General features: G+C 28.6%; 1 protein-coding gene across 6 annotated transcripts in view; it reads right to left on the bottom strand.

Moving 5' to 3' along the window:
- LOC129958259 (focal adhesion kinase 1-like) overlaps positions 1–16539 on the bottom strand; it is a 104693-nt gene that overhangs the window by 53661 nt on the left and 34493 nt on the right. Inside the window, exon 1 of one of the 6 annotated variants that reach the window (XM_056070577.1) lies at positions 9740–9969. The exons of the other annotated variants lie outside the window; for them this stretch is intronic. Within the exon in view, the coding sequence (XP_055926552.1) occupies positions 9740–9876 (137 nt within the window). The 5' untranslated portion in view covers positions 9877–9969. Of the gene's footprint in view, positions 1–9739; positions 9970–16539 lie in introns of those variants that run through there. 6 annotated transcript variants of the gene reach the window in all.

Below are 16539 nucleotides of genomic sequence, written 5' to 3'. Positions count from 1 at the left end.
AAAGGACTTGGTGCACTTTAAATACGCCGCAGGAACGGAGGGGGCAATTCCCTCTTGATATAGGTGCGTGGAAGTTTGGAATAAAAGTACTCACTCAGGTTTCGTTCGCGTCATCTGAACACAATTCTAAATTACAAGGACCATTTCCATAACCCCCCCCCCCTTCATCCCGTATTGGTTCTGGTGCGTAAATATAACTAAATTAACCTCATCAAAGATGGGTATTGTTAATATTATTATAACATCGTAATAAATAATGACTGCATTAATAATTCTAGAGTCCAATGGATCATATTAGAAGATTTTATTTACAGCAGAGATAGCATATACGAAAAGCAGAAACAAAGTAATGATAAAATAAAGATAGCCTATAAGCTTACAACAAGCTTATAGGCTATCTTATAAGGTTGAAAACCGCTAATAAGAATTTTTAATGAAACAGTTAACAGAAATATATATTAATAATAAAGATTCGTGTGTACGTGTGTGTTGGCGCTCTACAAGTCAGACTGATTTATAGCCATCAAATTTGACACAATAATTAAAAATTATGCTGAATCTTGGCGTTTTCCAGCGTTAAATTCCAAACATAAAAAATAAAATAAGTAAATTTTACATCGTTTCAAAATTTACAAATGTATCCAATTCAAGATACTAATTTAATAGCCGTGCAAATTTTCGCTCGATTTGATGATTTTTCTTCATCGATTTCCAACCATAGATTGCATTGTTGCCTTGAAATTCAAACTGTTTTCATTGTTTCATTAGCCATCTGATCGCTTGGATTTTTTTTTTTTTTTTTTTTTTTTTTTTTTTTTGCATCATTGAAAACTGAAGAACAAGGTTCCTGATTAATATCGAGTTTCAAAAAGTGAAGTTATAAAAAATAGATGAAAAGAATATTTACGTTTTTAATAGCGCCATGATGTCATGGGACTGATCTCCATTAGAAAGGCTCATGTATACAATAAACCGAGCATATGTGCGAGACAGTTAAAATAACATGGCTTTAATGCCAAATAATTTGGCGGAATCACGGACTGTTATATCTACATGATATAAAGAAAATTAAATATAACCAATATTCCCAACGAATCAGCAGGCTGCCAAAGGCGAATAATTTTAAACAAAAAAGAATGGTCCTTTATATTCCGACTAAAATTGAATGAGTAATGAAAATCTGAATATTACTATCTTACAAAAAAATGGTAATATTCAAAACTTCATAATTCAGTAAGTTTTGATCTCAGAAGATAGAAACTTTTTTTTTTTAATTAAAAAGTTGGAGTGCCCAGAATATGATTTCAAACGACCAAAGACTGTATAAAATTTAAATTTTATAATTTTTAGACGTATACTTATTGACTGGAACAAAAAATATTATCTCTGTCATTTAAATCCTTTTAAAAGTAAAACCAAAAACTGAATTTTGTGATGAATCAGAGAATTTTTTGTTGAATAATTTTTTTGGAATATTGTATAATTAGAAAAATTATTCTGTAGTAAACATAAGACTTCAAAGCCGAACTATTCTGTTTTTTTTTTTTTTTTTTTTTTTTTGTATAAATATTTTTAAAAACATGTTTGGTTTCAGTCAAAAAAAAAAAATTTGTATTAAGTTTAATCACTTCCACTTTTATTTAAAGTTCAATTTTGCAGAAGCTGATAGAAAATCAGACACATAATAATGAACAGAACGGCTCAAAGCTTCTATATAATAGTATGAGTTATATAACTATCCAAATTCGAAACTCAATTTTTTTTTTTTTTTTTTTTTTTTTGCTGAAGAATTTATTAAGAGACCAATCTACACAAAGTATTCGATTGAAAATTTTAGCGAGCATTAATAGAAGCGAACCAACTGGTAGCTGAAGGCGGCTAGATCATGGAGAAATCATGTGCACGAAGTTACTTATATCTGTATTATTTATCTGAAACAAATGTAACCAATATTATGTCGAACCAGCTGGTCACATGGGGAGACTAGTAAAAAGACAACCAATCAGCTATATTAAATACAACGCTATGATTCTGAAACTAAATGAAGCAGTGAGATATTTCTTTACTCTTACAGACGTAATTTTTTTTTTTTTAATGTTCCTTACTAAAGCGACCGCATATTAAATCACCAACCACAATATCTTATTACAAAATTGTTTTAATTGAGAATGCTTGTAAAATATGGAATGTTCCAAAGATAACAAATCCAATCTACACAAATAAATCCCGCATCACTGCATTTTTAAAACTGGAAAAGATAACCAATTTTTATAAAAAAAAAAAAAAAAAAAAAAAAAAAATCAGGAATTTTTAAAGGATCCGTCAGTAGAACCTAAAATTTGCATTAAAATTAATTTAAAGCATTTTTACCTAAATTGTTAAATCCTGAGTAGATATTTATACAAATGCCATAAATTGAACATACATATGTACATAGTTTAGAAATATAGATATTTGGTGAAATTGTGGTCACTAAACAATCAAATAAAACAGACCAATTTAGTTGATATCAATTAAAGTTCGCAATAAGACGCAAAACTACAAGGCGTATCATTACGCTAGGTAAAAAAAAAAAAAAAAAAAAAAAAAAAACCTTCATATGATTCTTATACCTTTAAAAATAAGTGGTATTTTTTAAAAACAGAATTCAGTTTCAAACCCTAGTTAATAATATTTTGTTTCATGAAGCTATTTTGGTTAATTCCAAAGGAGATCTTTCTATAGCCTCCAGACGCATAGAAACTTACACTACATCATCCATCTGCGATTCAGTCATTTATAACCTTCTATCTACAACCAACCCGAGTTGCTACAACTATAGTATTAAAAAAGGAGCTCGGTTTTAATGGAAACTGAGCATCATTTCTAGACGTCGTCACTGAAGTCATACACAATATAATGGTGTTACTTGCCGAAAGGCAATAAATAACAAGCCCATGAAAATCAAAGATGCTACAGCCTAATGTGTCTGTAAACTGCCGGATCCAGTTTATTGTAGAAACGTACAGTTGACATTCGGCCATTCAAAACTCTAAACTGACAGCTTACACGAGCATTGTTCGGTTTTGATCAATGGAGATAAAAGTATTGATATATATTTCAATTTCTGTAATTGGGCGTATTCACTGAAGCATATGCGGTATGAAACAAACAGAACTGAATAAAAATCCGAAACCTTGGTTAAAATTGTTTCTGTGCGCATCAAACCCTTAAACTTCCTCTAAAGATTTAGCTTTGGCACAAAAATCAATAAATACCGAACGAAACCATCTTCAGTTTGTAATAAAAATACCAGGATGAAATAACTATGAATACGTTAAACATAAAATGTCAGCTTTCGCGCAAAGGCATAATTCAATGCTTCCAACTGGTGACAGAAGAAAAGCAAATAACATTGAGTTTCTTAAACTGTGGGTCGTGTACAAAATAACGTAGAGGTTCCAAAAACATTCAGAAATCCGTCTTCTTTCCTATTTTTTCGATACTTAGAAAAAAAATATTATATTTTACTATAAAAAATTTAATAAAATTTGTTGTGTTATTATTGTAAATTGGGTTTTTATTAGTTATTAATTAATACTCCGTTTTACTATTTATTTCCTAATGTTATGGTAGCTATTAAATTTTAAAACAAGGTCATGATTCCCCCCCCCCCGGGCCAAAAAAGAAGCAGTGAAAGGAAAATGTTTATTTTCCGCATAAGGTTATATAAGCGCTAAGAAAAAGTGGAGATACAAAACAGATTGGCTTACATAATAGCACACGGTCGAAATTCTAAATGACTTGTATGCTTCAATGAACTAAATGTTGAAAATCACCTTTTGTAGAGAACAATGTGCAACAAAGTGAAAATAGGAAATTTAAAATCACCCACTTTTATCATAAAATATACCAAAAACTTAAAAATTGGTGATAAGAAAAAGATGCAATTCTCTTAGTAAAAAGCATAAATGTAGTATAATTTTTAATAGATTTTTTTAAATGCAAAATTACACATTTTTTGCAAAACTTGTACCTCTTTCAATTTCGTAAACAACCACGATATTTAACGATGACAAAAATTTGGATAGCTTATTTCTTTTTGATACAATTTAAGGACATATGAGCTTTTTTAAGACTGTAAACCACAAATAAATATAAAATACTATAAATTATATTATGTTTGATTATATAGTTGGTCTTACGTTAAAAATTAATTAATAAAAAGATTTGTTTCCTACGGTAGGTGTAATTAAGCCAAGACCAAACAAATAAGTTCACAAACATGGAATAAAAATATATATAAAAAAAAGACTAAAACTTCGCAGTTATAAAAAGACGGCATTATTCAAAAATATAAAAAAAAAAGTAATCAGTTGATGTTTAGACAGGTTAACTACTTCGAAACAAATGATAATAAAAGTAGTGATATTTAATTTCATGTACACTTTACGACCTTCGACAGTAACACAGACAGGAAAGGTTTCAAAACATAAAAACGATATCTCCCTCGAAATCAGGGGTCTAATTATTAACATTAGAGGTAATTTCAATGCTACGTCACTGGGGAAGGATTTCAAAAATATATCTCTCACTGGATGATATATAACGAAAAAAACCTACCAATATTTATAAATTTAAGATCTGTCATCATTAAAGATCTGTACAGGCAGGCTGAATTTACGACCTTACAACTCTGTATTTGGAATAAGCAAGGCCTGTAAAGAGTGTAATATAGTCAAATATCTTAATTACGCAAAAGGTTATTAGACTATAGGAAGAGTTTCAAAACGTATTTTTCTTCCAAGGATTGCTTCTCATCTAAATCAGAATGGCAATTTCTTTTTCCGACAGCATAAATTTAATTGCACTTAAAAAGCATATATAAAAAGCAGATATATAATCCCGCTTATTTCGAAAAGGATCATTCAAAAAGCACTAAAAATTCAACATAATAGTGCAGTAAGTGCAAAAGTTGGTTCCCGCAATTCGTCCTCCCCTTAATTCATTCCTATTGTCCTTTTTTACTTAAAATAACTTAAAGTAATACATAATGTACACTGCAAGAAATCAAGAAGTCACTTTAATGAAAAGAGCAGTAGTAAATTATTCTGAAACAATATGAAAGAAATGCTTCTTTATATTTACATTATATATATATATATATATATATATATATATTAATGCTCATTTTTGTTGAACAAATAGTACAGAATTAAAGTAGTAAAGATTCTTATCTCAAACCATAATATGAATAAACTCAATCCTGAAACTTGTTCATAAATTTAAACAAACAAGACAAAAAAGTAAATTAAAACTGTTTTAGGTCTCTTTATTTAACAGAGGTAATGACAAGGAGATTATTTCCGAAAATCGGTTAGTCCTTTTATATAAATATCTTCTAAAAAAGAACGAAATGTTGTTTCTAACAAAGTTTGAAAGCCCCCCCCCTCCTTTTTGTTTTCCAATTTACATTAGAAGCTGTGCTAACAACTGTGAGGCTCTGGGAATTATCTAAACGTCTGCAATATCCTTTTAAAAATATTAATTGTTTCATTTTACAAGCCATCCCGCGAATATGTTTATCTCCCCCAAAAATTTGGGTCATTCTGAAACTTGCATATTTCTATAAATCGTCAAAGCTACTAACTCGCTGGGAAATTTTCTGTAGGAAACTAAACCACATTTGTGTAGTGATATGGAAGTCCAAGAAAATCCTCATGCAGATGGTATTATCGCGGCAAAGGAACTTGTGCAAAAATGCACAATCGATCCACCAGATTTCCTAATGATACTCATCAGAAAAGCAGCGAGGACAGGATTAAGAATGCGTCACAGATTTATGTGTAAAAAAAAACAACCAAAAAAAAAAAACAGCAGTTTGATCAAATTATTCTTCCTTATTTAAGCACAGTAAACAGTGTATGAGATGTCACAATCTCATGATAAATGTAACGGACGCCTAATAGCACATTATCTTACATAGGCAAGGATTAAAGGTTAGACGCGCGCTGGGGCCCGAAATGAAGGTTTTTTTTTATCTAAGATTCTTTAACATCCGAGTTTATTCGCAAGCCATTCTCCTCAATAATAGCAACACTGATTTATTATTAATAATATCGTATTTTAAAAATATTTTTATATATAATAATTTTTTTAGGTTTCTCTACTTTTTAAATTATTTATTGATTTTAATGTTCCTCAGTGTTTTTGTTTGTTAGAGCTTCTTTCTCTTATGTTTTCATTTGATTCTTTTCTTTTTAATTTTTTTTTTTTTGAACAAGGTTTTAATGTAGAAATTTGTCATCGAGAAAGGACTGCAATATATGTTGAATTGATTTTAATGTTCCCTCGACCTCATTTGTTCTACGTCTAAGAATCATAAGAATGTTGTATTGTAGATACAAACCGTTTGAAAACAAATTTTTCCCATTGCAGAACAGAAGCAATCAGTTAAATTTTATTTAATATATCATTGCACATTTGGGTAATATTTGACCGAAAATGTTGCACGAAATTACTTTTCGACACTTGCATAATGCTCACCAAACTCAAAAAAAAAAAAAAAAATCGAACAAATTTCCTTAAACTTCATATATAGAAATTTAGTATAACATTCACTATTTCATAGATTGCAAAATATTAATTCATAAATATTTTGAACATTACTTTGAATATTACTTCATTAATACTCAAAGTAAAATTTCTTTATTATTTAGGATAAAAAGAATACAATGTTTGATATTCATCCTTTTTTGGCAATAATTGTGATATCAGATTACTGAATGATTTCTATTGGATTAGTTTGATAATTCCAATAAAAATACAAATACTCCAATAAAATAAGTGCAAAACAATGAATTTGATTCCTATTCAAGAGCATTGCATTATTGTAGAAATTCAATGACATCTGTTATTCAAAGACATTAAATAATATGGCTTTACTGTATATCGAAAAAGAAAAATTAAATAGAATTGAAATTTCCAAACTATTTTTGAGAGAATAATCCATGAAAATTTTTTTGATTTCTCATTTTATTTATAATTAATATATAAATACCTGTAAGTGTTTCTTCCAAGCATTATGTACCAATTTCGTATAATTTAAAACATTATTATTTAGCATGTATTTCAACAGAATATTGTAAAAAATGAAAAGCTATTTTTGTATTGATTATAACTATATATTCTAATTATTTCAAATTTATTAGAGTATAATATTATTTATTAATTGAAATACATAAGAAATTTATATCCTTGTATGACAGAACTTAATTTTATTCATAATGTTCTATTCGAATGGTTATTTGGGACAAATTTTAAAGGCAGTATTTAAAAATTTATCATGATTAGTTGAACAAAGTATCTAGTTTCACTTTATTTTGGCAATAATCTGAGCATATTTCAGAATGATCAGAATTTGTCACCGGTGATGACTTTTTCTAAACACTTTTGTACATAATTTTATACCCCTAAAACTTCTAGATGATTAAAAAAAAAAAGGAAGAAATAAAATAACATGTGGCAAATTAAAAAGAACAACCAAAGAAAAGAAGAAAACAAACATCAATTACACTGGTACGAAAATTCAAATCTTGCAATTCTTATTTCTATCATTATTATTTAGAATCGAATCATTTGTATTTAGAATTGAATTAATTATTATTATTAATTTAATTACTCATTGAATTTATTACTTATTCGAAAATTATGTTCACTTCAATTTTGCCAGGAAAAATTTTCTCTTTTTTTACAATGAATAAATTATTTCGGTAATACTTAATATAAATATTTATATATGCGAATTACAGATATAAATTTCATAAATTCATCTACTGATTCAAAAACATATTAATTATCAATAAATATCAATTAAACCTATCAACTAGGTAATTAAAATAAAACAATGCAGCAATTATAAAATGAAACTACTATTAATAGAAATAAATATGAAATAAAATATACGAAATTTAAAATGCGCTTTATAAGTCGAAATTTATAAGGCCATATTTGGGATTCTTTTAGGGGGCCCCCAAGAAAATTAGCGTCAGGGACCCTCAGCATCCTTATCTTACATAGTATCTCCTGATCTTACATAGTATTGTAATGTCATGTGTTTTTTTATGACGAGAAAAACAATGGATTCCTAAATTAAATTGAAGTGCGTGTTCAGTAAGAATGAAATGGTTCCTTAACAAATTTTCAGTATGGAACAAAAAGCAGCGTTCAGATATAGAAAATTAAAATAGAGATTCCGAAAAATAGAAACACCTTTGCTCCACGAAAGAGTAAAAAAAATAATTACGGAAGAGTGGGAAGGGGCTGTTAATTTTTTTTTTTTTTTTCACAAAAGAAATAAACACTACATAAAAATTTTTTAGTGAATTCGATTTTTTAAAAAACGCACAGATCGCAATGCTCAAGAAAAGACGCCGTGTGCAACCCTTAATTTAGCATGAAATCTCAGACGGAAATAGAAATAAAAAAGCAAAGGAGTTAAAGACCTGTCATAACTTTTTCGCAGAAAAAAAAATCATTAATTCTCATGAGTTTAAAATAAAAGTAACTGAAAGGCGCATCAAAACTCAATTAAGAGCACAGGAGATATTATGCATGAGTTTCAACCTTCTTGTCTTCACATTGCATAGCTTTTAATGATAACACTAGCATGAGATTTCAGCTCACGTTCTTAAATGTGAATTTAATTTCTTCTTATCTCTGCATATGAAACAGTAATATAAATAAAAGATTATCTAATTATACAGCTTTAAGTCTGTATTCACACAATGTTCGTGAAGTGATTTAATACTCTAGAAGCTCGAAAAAAGTTTAATTAATCCATTGTGCATGATATTGTATTTTTATCGCATATTAGAAGTCATCAAAAAGTAATATTGAATATATTATATCTTAAATATGTTTTCATAGCGTAACCTAAGCTTACAGAAATGGAGAAAAAAACAGTCGGTAGTTAAAGGTCTTTATATAATTGTAAACAAGCAATGTAAGATGAACATCTATTTTATGTTCATCTATACATACTTATTTAAATGAGAGCGAAGAAAATTCCTTTTTTTCAACTCCTACATATATAAAAAACATGTAACAAAAAAAAATTCTGAATTCTTAAGCTCCAGAAAAATTTTTCAATCCAATAAAAATGTTAAAAGTTTAAATCGTTCATGAAATAATAAATCCTAATTGTTCTGCTCGGAGAACAGAAATAAACAAAGAGCTAGTAACGAAAGAGAGCCATCTCCCTCCTGAGTCCTTTGAAACTTGTATAGCATCTAACCAATAAGAACAAAAGCGGGAAAATTTACGATATTCAAATAGAACCTGTATAACACGTAACCAATGGAAATATGGCGGAATATTTATGATATTCAAATGGAAAACTTCTAATAATTATGCCAATTAAAAATCTTACTATCAAAATATTATCTATATGCTGTATTTAAAAAATCAATCATTATATCATATTCATAAAAAATATTAAATCTTTAGCACAAATGAAGCGTTTTTGAAGCGTTTGGGTTTCGGATAATACAAGTAACGGAAATTCGTTAATATCCGGGGTTTTTTTTATAATAAACAAGATATTTAAGTCAAACTATTCTCGGCAATTTTATAAATTATACTCAAAATCCACAATAGAAACCACTAAAAAACAAACATACGCAGTATAAAGAAACAGTTCAAATACAGTATAAGTTTATAAAAATCTTTGCCTAAAGATAATTTAAAATCATTTCTTTACCTGAAATCTTGCTCGACAGTAAGCCCTTTTAAATACCAAAAACTAGAATTGGCTGCTTGGACCCCATAGGCTTCTTGTACAGATGGTACTGGTGATAATGGAATAGAACAGCAGCTAGCGGACTGACAGAGCCGCATGCTCAGCTGTCAATTCCGTAGACCGCCAGTCCAGCAGCTTTCTAGTAGCACTAGCTATCAATACAACCTTGAGTGTCGATTAGAACTAAACTCTTTTACATTGCTTCCCAACAAGTACTCTCCGATTCGGCTGCCACATTTGGCGCTAGTTTGGCCAGCGCCGGTTTTAATTTATGTCACTTTAAAACTCTGTTGTCCTCCCGCACGTTTCCTTTAACTACCTACTCTGCTTCTATTACTCTTGGCGAAGAGATCTCTTCGTGGAAAAAGAATCTCACAGTAAATTTTCAACGAAAACAAGCGTTTCGACATCTGAATAAACATGACCTCACATTTAAATAAGATCGGTTGACAGTGTTTAACTAATCCTGCAGAAAATAGTAATCCACAGTTAAGTAAAATTAACGGGAACTGGGAAACGGTTATGAATAATCTAAACCCCTCCTGTGATTTGATTTGGATAATTGTATGTAAACAGAATAAAAATATGGTTATTTGGGAAATAGATCAGATGGGAACGAAGGATTTTTCACATACATTCAACCTTTCGCAACAAGGTTAATTAGTTCCAAGTTGTATCAAAACTATGTTGGAAGAGATGTCGTTATTATCCATTATAAGATAATTATTTTTGATTGATTTTGTGATCCAGTGCCAGATTTGGCTGTACTGCATATAACATACGGTAAAAAGCTGCATTTTAGGAAAGCTATATGTTATATGGAAACAGTGTTATTAGGAAGTTACGCTGCAAGGAGGTTAACTATAAAAACGTTGTAAACGTAAAATAAATATAGAGGAAACAGAAGAAAAAAATATTTTGTGAAAATATGATGGAAAACAAGTATTTATAGATGAATTAGATTAAATATGAAATATAAAAAAATTCCCTTTTATTTATAATAAATACAAAATTCTAGTGCTAAATTAAGAAAATAACAATTAAAGCCATAAATTACTAAGAATTATACACAATTCAAGACGATAAAAATAAAATTTCCTTCAAAAAAAGTTAAAAATAATTGAAAAAATTAGCAATAAGATGAACTAAAAAAAATACTAACTCTGTCTTTAAAGAAGAATAAAGACATGATTACTGAAATAATATCATTGAATTCTACATTTCATACTTGAATTTATTAAGAGAAAAATGTCAAATTTTAAAGCTATAGTACGTAAAGCTTTTTTTAGTTGCGTAAAAATTACGAAGGAAAAATAAATTAACTCCTTGATTTTTACATATCACATTATTACAGATATATTCACACAAACAAGATCAGTTAAGCTACACTTTATACAACAACAAATTCAGGTGAACTACACAAACAAGAAAGAAATAATATTCTTCAATACATGCCAGTGAAACGAAAAAATAAAGAAGATTTTCAATAAGAAACAATGCCGCTCAATGTGTCTATAAAACTAAAATATAAAAAGCAAGATTTCCAAGAATCTAACCGAAACAACTAACTTATTGATGGAACAAATCATAACTCAGTAACGTATGCCTGTTAGATGTTATTCTTTAGGGAAAAATAAGCAAAGTGTAAAAAGGATACAGAACAAATATTCATAAATCATGTTAAGAGGAGGAAAAACTAGAAAGATGGAATAAAAAATTTTCCATTTATTATGGGAGACTTATCTAGAAAAAAATGTAAGCCAAGATCTGATATAAAAATTACTACATCATAAAACATACAAAAAGCATTTAAATAAGAAATCTTTAAATAAATAGTAAGATGCAATAAGTTTTTTTAAAGGATTTAAAACTTTCATGTTCTATTTTTTTGTAAGCTCTTATTCACCAAAAGTTTCGTTAGTACAATTATCATTAGCACTGAATTTCTGAGTAATTAACGTTTTAACTCTTAATTGGTTCTTTAAAGATTTTATTTAGCGCTGACATAGTAAAGTAAGAGGGAGAGGGGCATCAACCTAACATGAAAATCACCTTCACACTTCAGAAGACATAAGGTGGATTAAGACATCTTGAATGAATCGAAATAATAATTATAACAATGCATTGTATGAGACAATGGGGACGCATAACACTGGAATTGGTGAAGTCGAACGTATTCTGAGACTGATTCCAAAATATAATAATGACTGCAAAACAATAACTCACATTGTGATAATTTTTCTTTCACGTGAAAACTATAGTAAAATAGAAGTATCTTCATTTTCTGATTACCTATTATTTGATTTATCTGTCAAAACAAATAAATCAAAATGTTATATATATTTTTTCACAATGGATATGGTAAAATAAATTATCCATTTCAAGAAATCCAATACCATTTAAAAAGTTAAGATCTTGATTATTTTATATTTACAAATCCTCTTATTTCTCTGAATATTAAATAGGATATCAGTATATAAATCCTCTCAGGACACTCACAAAAATGAAACTTAAACATACTAAAATTTAAAATTATCGAATATAAAAAATAGTTTTTAAAATTGGTGGACATGACAAAATTTTATAAAACAATTAATTAAGGCACCTGATCAATTTAACAGTATCATTATTATTTATAATGTTCTAGCTAAATTACGGTTGAATGATGACAGTAACATCTGAGATAGAGTCCTAGTTTCTAAAAGTATTTATCAATGTTTAAACTTCAAAACCAGAACTATTAGCTATAGCTAATTTAATATAACAAACCATAACCTTCCATTCACAATGACCATCAATGAAGTCGAAATTCAAACTCATGGTGTTCCAATCAGATTATATTTTTATTCTTGTACTTCAGGCAATGTTGACAGGAATATGATCACAATGAAAGAGAAGTTTTCGAATATAGAACGTTTAAAAATAAAATCAAGGCAACATACATTAATTATTTCGCAGAATTTGTCGAAATAACATATCCAGATTTTTTTACTACAAAATATTATTGCAGAACAATTAAATACCTGCGCATTCAAAACCATAAGCAAATGCTTTTATATTTAAAATAAAATGGTTTCTTAGTTTCTTTTCTTCGTTATATTTCCAGCCCAAATTTAGTTAAAATGCCTAGCGTCCGTACAATTTACATTTTTGTTGTAAAAAGAGAGAGGGGGGGGGGATCGAAAATAGGACAATTTTCTGAACGCATTTCGATTCAATTACAGAAAAGGAAAGAGCTTTTTTATTTACTGAAATCAAGAAGAACAAATATGGAAAAAAAGAATCCAATTTTAAAGATAAATAAAAAAATTTGAATATATATATACACTGCGATTTGAATGATTAAATTATGCATATCTACACACCTTGGAATTCCCTTTTTGAAAGAATAGAGAATATATAACTATTTCACGTAATAAAATTCTTATAGCAAATTCTGTTTATATTCACTTTCTAATCATTACAACATTAAAAGTATGTAAATACCTCATATTTGATTCTAAGAGACGGTAAAATACGTAATAATAAAAAATGTGGAGTAATTTACGATAAACCAGTATCTCGTTAATACCAGCATAATCTTTATCCTCGTAAAAGTGATGGCTTATAAAGGCTTAATTGTTAATGTACCAATTATATTTAAAAAAATCAAAAATGACAAATTATCCAATACCAAATCAAATTTTAACCAAAATAAAAATTATTTAAAATTATGGCAGGGTTGAATTACTAGTAGTCATTCAAGGTCTGGTGCAATAAATTAAAATTAGTTTTATTCTCACATGTCGCTGGAGATAATTATTCAAAAATTTTAATGAATTTGACTAAATGTATTACTTTTCTTATTTCCTAATACCTGTTGATTAAGCATCACCAGTTTATTCAATTCAACAAAGAAAGACTCTTAGACAAAAAAAAAATAATAATAATAATAATAAACTGAGTTTCCAAAACGGCTGAGCACTTTTTAAGAAATATGTCAGCATCTAGCATTTTAATACGGCTTCTACGAGTATAGACACGATTTTCAATAGCCACAACGCCAGTAAAAAAGTCGTAATCAAAAGTTAAAAATCAAAACTAGGCAGTCGCCGCCATAAACCAGAGAGAAACTGAAAGCAAGGTGCAATTGCCACGCCTTAATATGCATATCTAAGGCGTCACGGCAGAACGCTAGACAGGCCAAATTGTCCTACACTTGACTCTTACCACATGTTATTCAAGAAAAATATATAATCCGTGTGGGATTAATCAAATATCCTATAATTTAAAAAGATTGCAAAAGAATCAATTAGGGCTAGAATTGTAATCATATCAAAATAACACACCAAAAAATAAATAATAAAAGCTGTTAATCTAATACCGATTTTAAAGAAGGATTTTTAAATCAGAATGTGTACAAACAATATCCACTAATGAAGTTTTCGAGAAAAATATGGGATTCAATTTTTATATAGGATTTCTCATCCTAAATTTAGCTAATGGATTAATTTACAAGTAGATTCTATTTATATTCTAATTGTCAAGTTCGGAAAACTTATTAAAAACTACTTAGAATATATAACATTATATGCAACCTATAACACTATTAGTGCTTTACATATTATGTACAAATCAGCCAAATAGAACAAATTCAGTTCGAAAGCCGAAACATTGTTGCTTTCTAAAATTTACTACATGGTAACTTCAAAGATACTTCAAGATAACTCTTTGCGAATATTTTTTTAATAAAACCAACGGTGATATGAGAGATCAAAATATGTAATGATTAAAAATGGCCCTATGTTATCAGCTAGTAATTCAAATTTTAAGCCTCACAAGTTATTCATTTTAAGGCACCCACTTAGGGTGCCTTAAACTGAAAGCAGAATAATGTAACTGAAATAAGTCGCTAAACAGAAACTGTAAAATGGCCAGCTTATAAATCTAAAATGGTGAGTACCTAGTAAGGAAATATCATAGCAGAATTTCACTTCAGTACAAACTAGGATATTTCTTAATTGATTACGATATAATCGTTTTTTAAGTATAGCAACGGGAATTAGTAAAAAAAAAAAAAAAAAGCGACGAATTAAATAATGAAGTAAGATTTGTTAATACTTACATTCTAGCCTATTAAACTGCCATTCTACTTTTCACAAGGGTACTTGAAGAAACCACAAATTAAAATGCTATGCAAATTCTAATAAATTATACTTATAGTAATAACATATCTATTAGAGGATTCGCAGTTAAGGAATGTTTTATCCATGTCATACTATGCATTAATATTTGCAATTCATTAAAGAATTTATTAGAAAGGTAGAAACAAACCTTGCCATTATAATCTAATTGCACATATATCTATTCAACACCAGAAAACAAAATACCTCGTTATGCTCTTTTATAATTTGATAAAAACTATAATAAAAGAAGAGACAAGAGGATAAGGGAAATGAAATCTAACAAAAGGAAACAAACAAAAACGGAAAAGGAAACACAGTAGATAAGTAGAAATTATTTTACAATAATACCCATTTTAGCAACAATTGCAGTAATTCAGGAAGCACATTTTAAGCTGACAGTCCTTCAGACAAAAGTGCTTCAAATTTTCCAGACTAGCAAAAGGGATAGTGGGTAATCAAAAGCACTATCATGATTAGAAGTCAGAATTTGACCATAAGGTTCGATTAAATAACACAGCCTTTAATTTATCAGATTCATGTGCTAAATAAATTAGAATCATATGAAATTAAAACAATTTTTGTATTTGTTAGAAATATTTAAATCGCATTGTAAACCAATGATTTAAATACTAATCGGAGCTATACTACAATACGCCTTCATAATGTTATAATAGTATCGCATTAACCAGATTTTAAATAACAATACATTCCAATTTTATACTCCATATTAAATGAGTTATGACTGTTATCATTTTTAGAAATAATCATAAAATAGTAGCAACTATCATCATAATGTAGTCACTGAGCAATATAACAGTAGCTAGCCAAACTATAAAATAGGAAACCCATTGCTGTGGCTTACTTGATATGAATTTGAAATCAAAATGTGACAATATCAAAAGTTTGTAGTAAATCAAACCTTTATCAAACCTTGATCAAATATTACCTTTGAAAAATTAATTATGCTACGCAAATTTATTATTCTGGCCCAAAATGCCAGGTATGTGATGTATGGCTAAAAAAGCTTATATGACGAGAAATTTTAACGTTTTACGTCTATCGTAATGTAGAATGGTATGACCACACAATGTCTGAAATTCATATCCATATAAGATATGGAGAATAAGTCACCGATAACCTCTCACCATATCAGCATTGTGTGTATATATTATCTCTTCAGACACAAGAATCTCCTCCACCTTATTGTTTTATTTCACATATTTGATCCCATTCGACAATTCCTGATGCAAAAACAATTTCAATGCAAATTTGTACAACAGTATAACAGATTGTCGAATGAATACCGTCATTCTTATTCATGAGATAGACAGAATTTAAGGTAGGTCTAGCTATATCACTCCGAATCAGTAAGAATAGACAGAAGAATCAGAATCCACGAAAATATAGATAATGAGAATAGGGGGTTATAGTATAAATTATTCTTATAGTATAAATAAAGTCCTTCTTAATACAGTATAAAGTAAAGCCTTATAAGTAATACCTTATACCTTATAAGTAAAGTACCTTAATACCTTATAAGTAAAGTAATTATCCTTATACTATAAATTATCCTTATTATCAATTTAATTCTTTATT

Source organism: Argiope bruennichi, chromosome X1 (assembly GCF_947563725.1).
Source record: "Argiope bruennichi chromosome X1, qqArgBrue1.1, whole genome shotgun sequence".
Classification (NCBI taxonomy): Eukaryota; Metazoa; Arthropoda; class Arachnida; order Araneae; family Araneidae; genus Argiope; species Argiope bruennichi.
The sequence above is the reverse complement of the archived record's forward strand: the minus strand, read 5'-3'. Positions and strand labels throughout refer to the sequence as shown.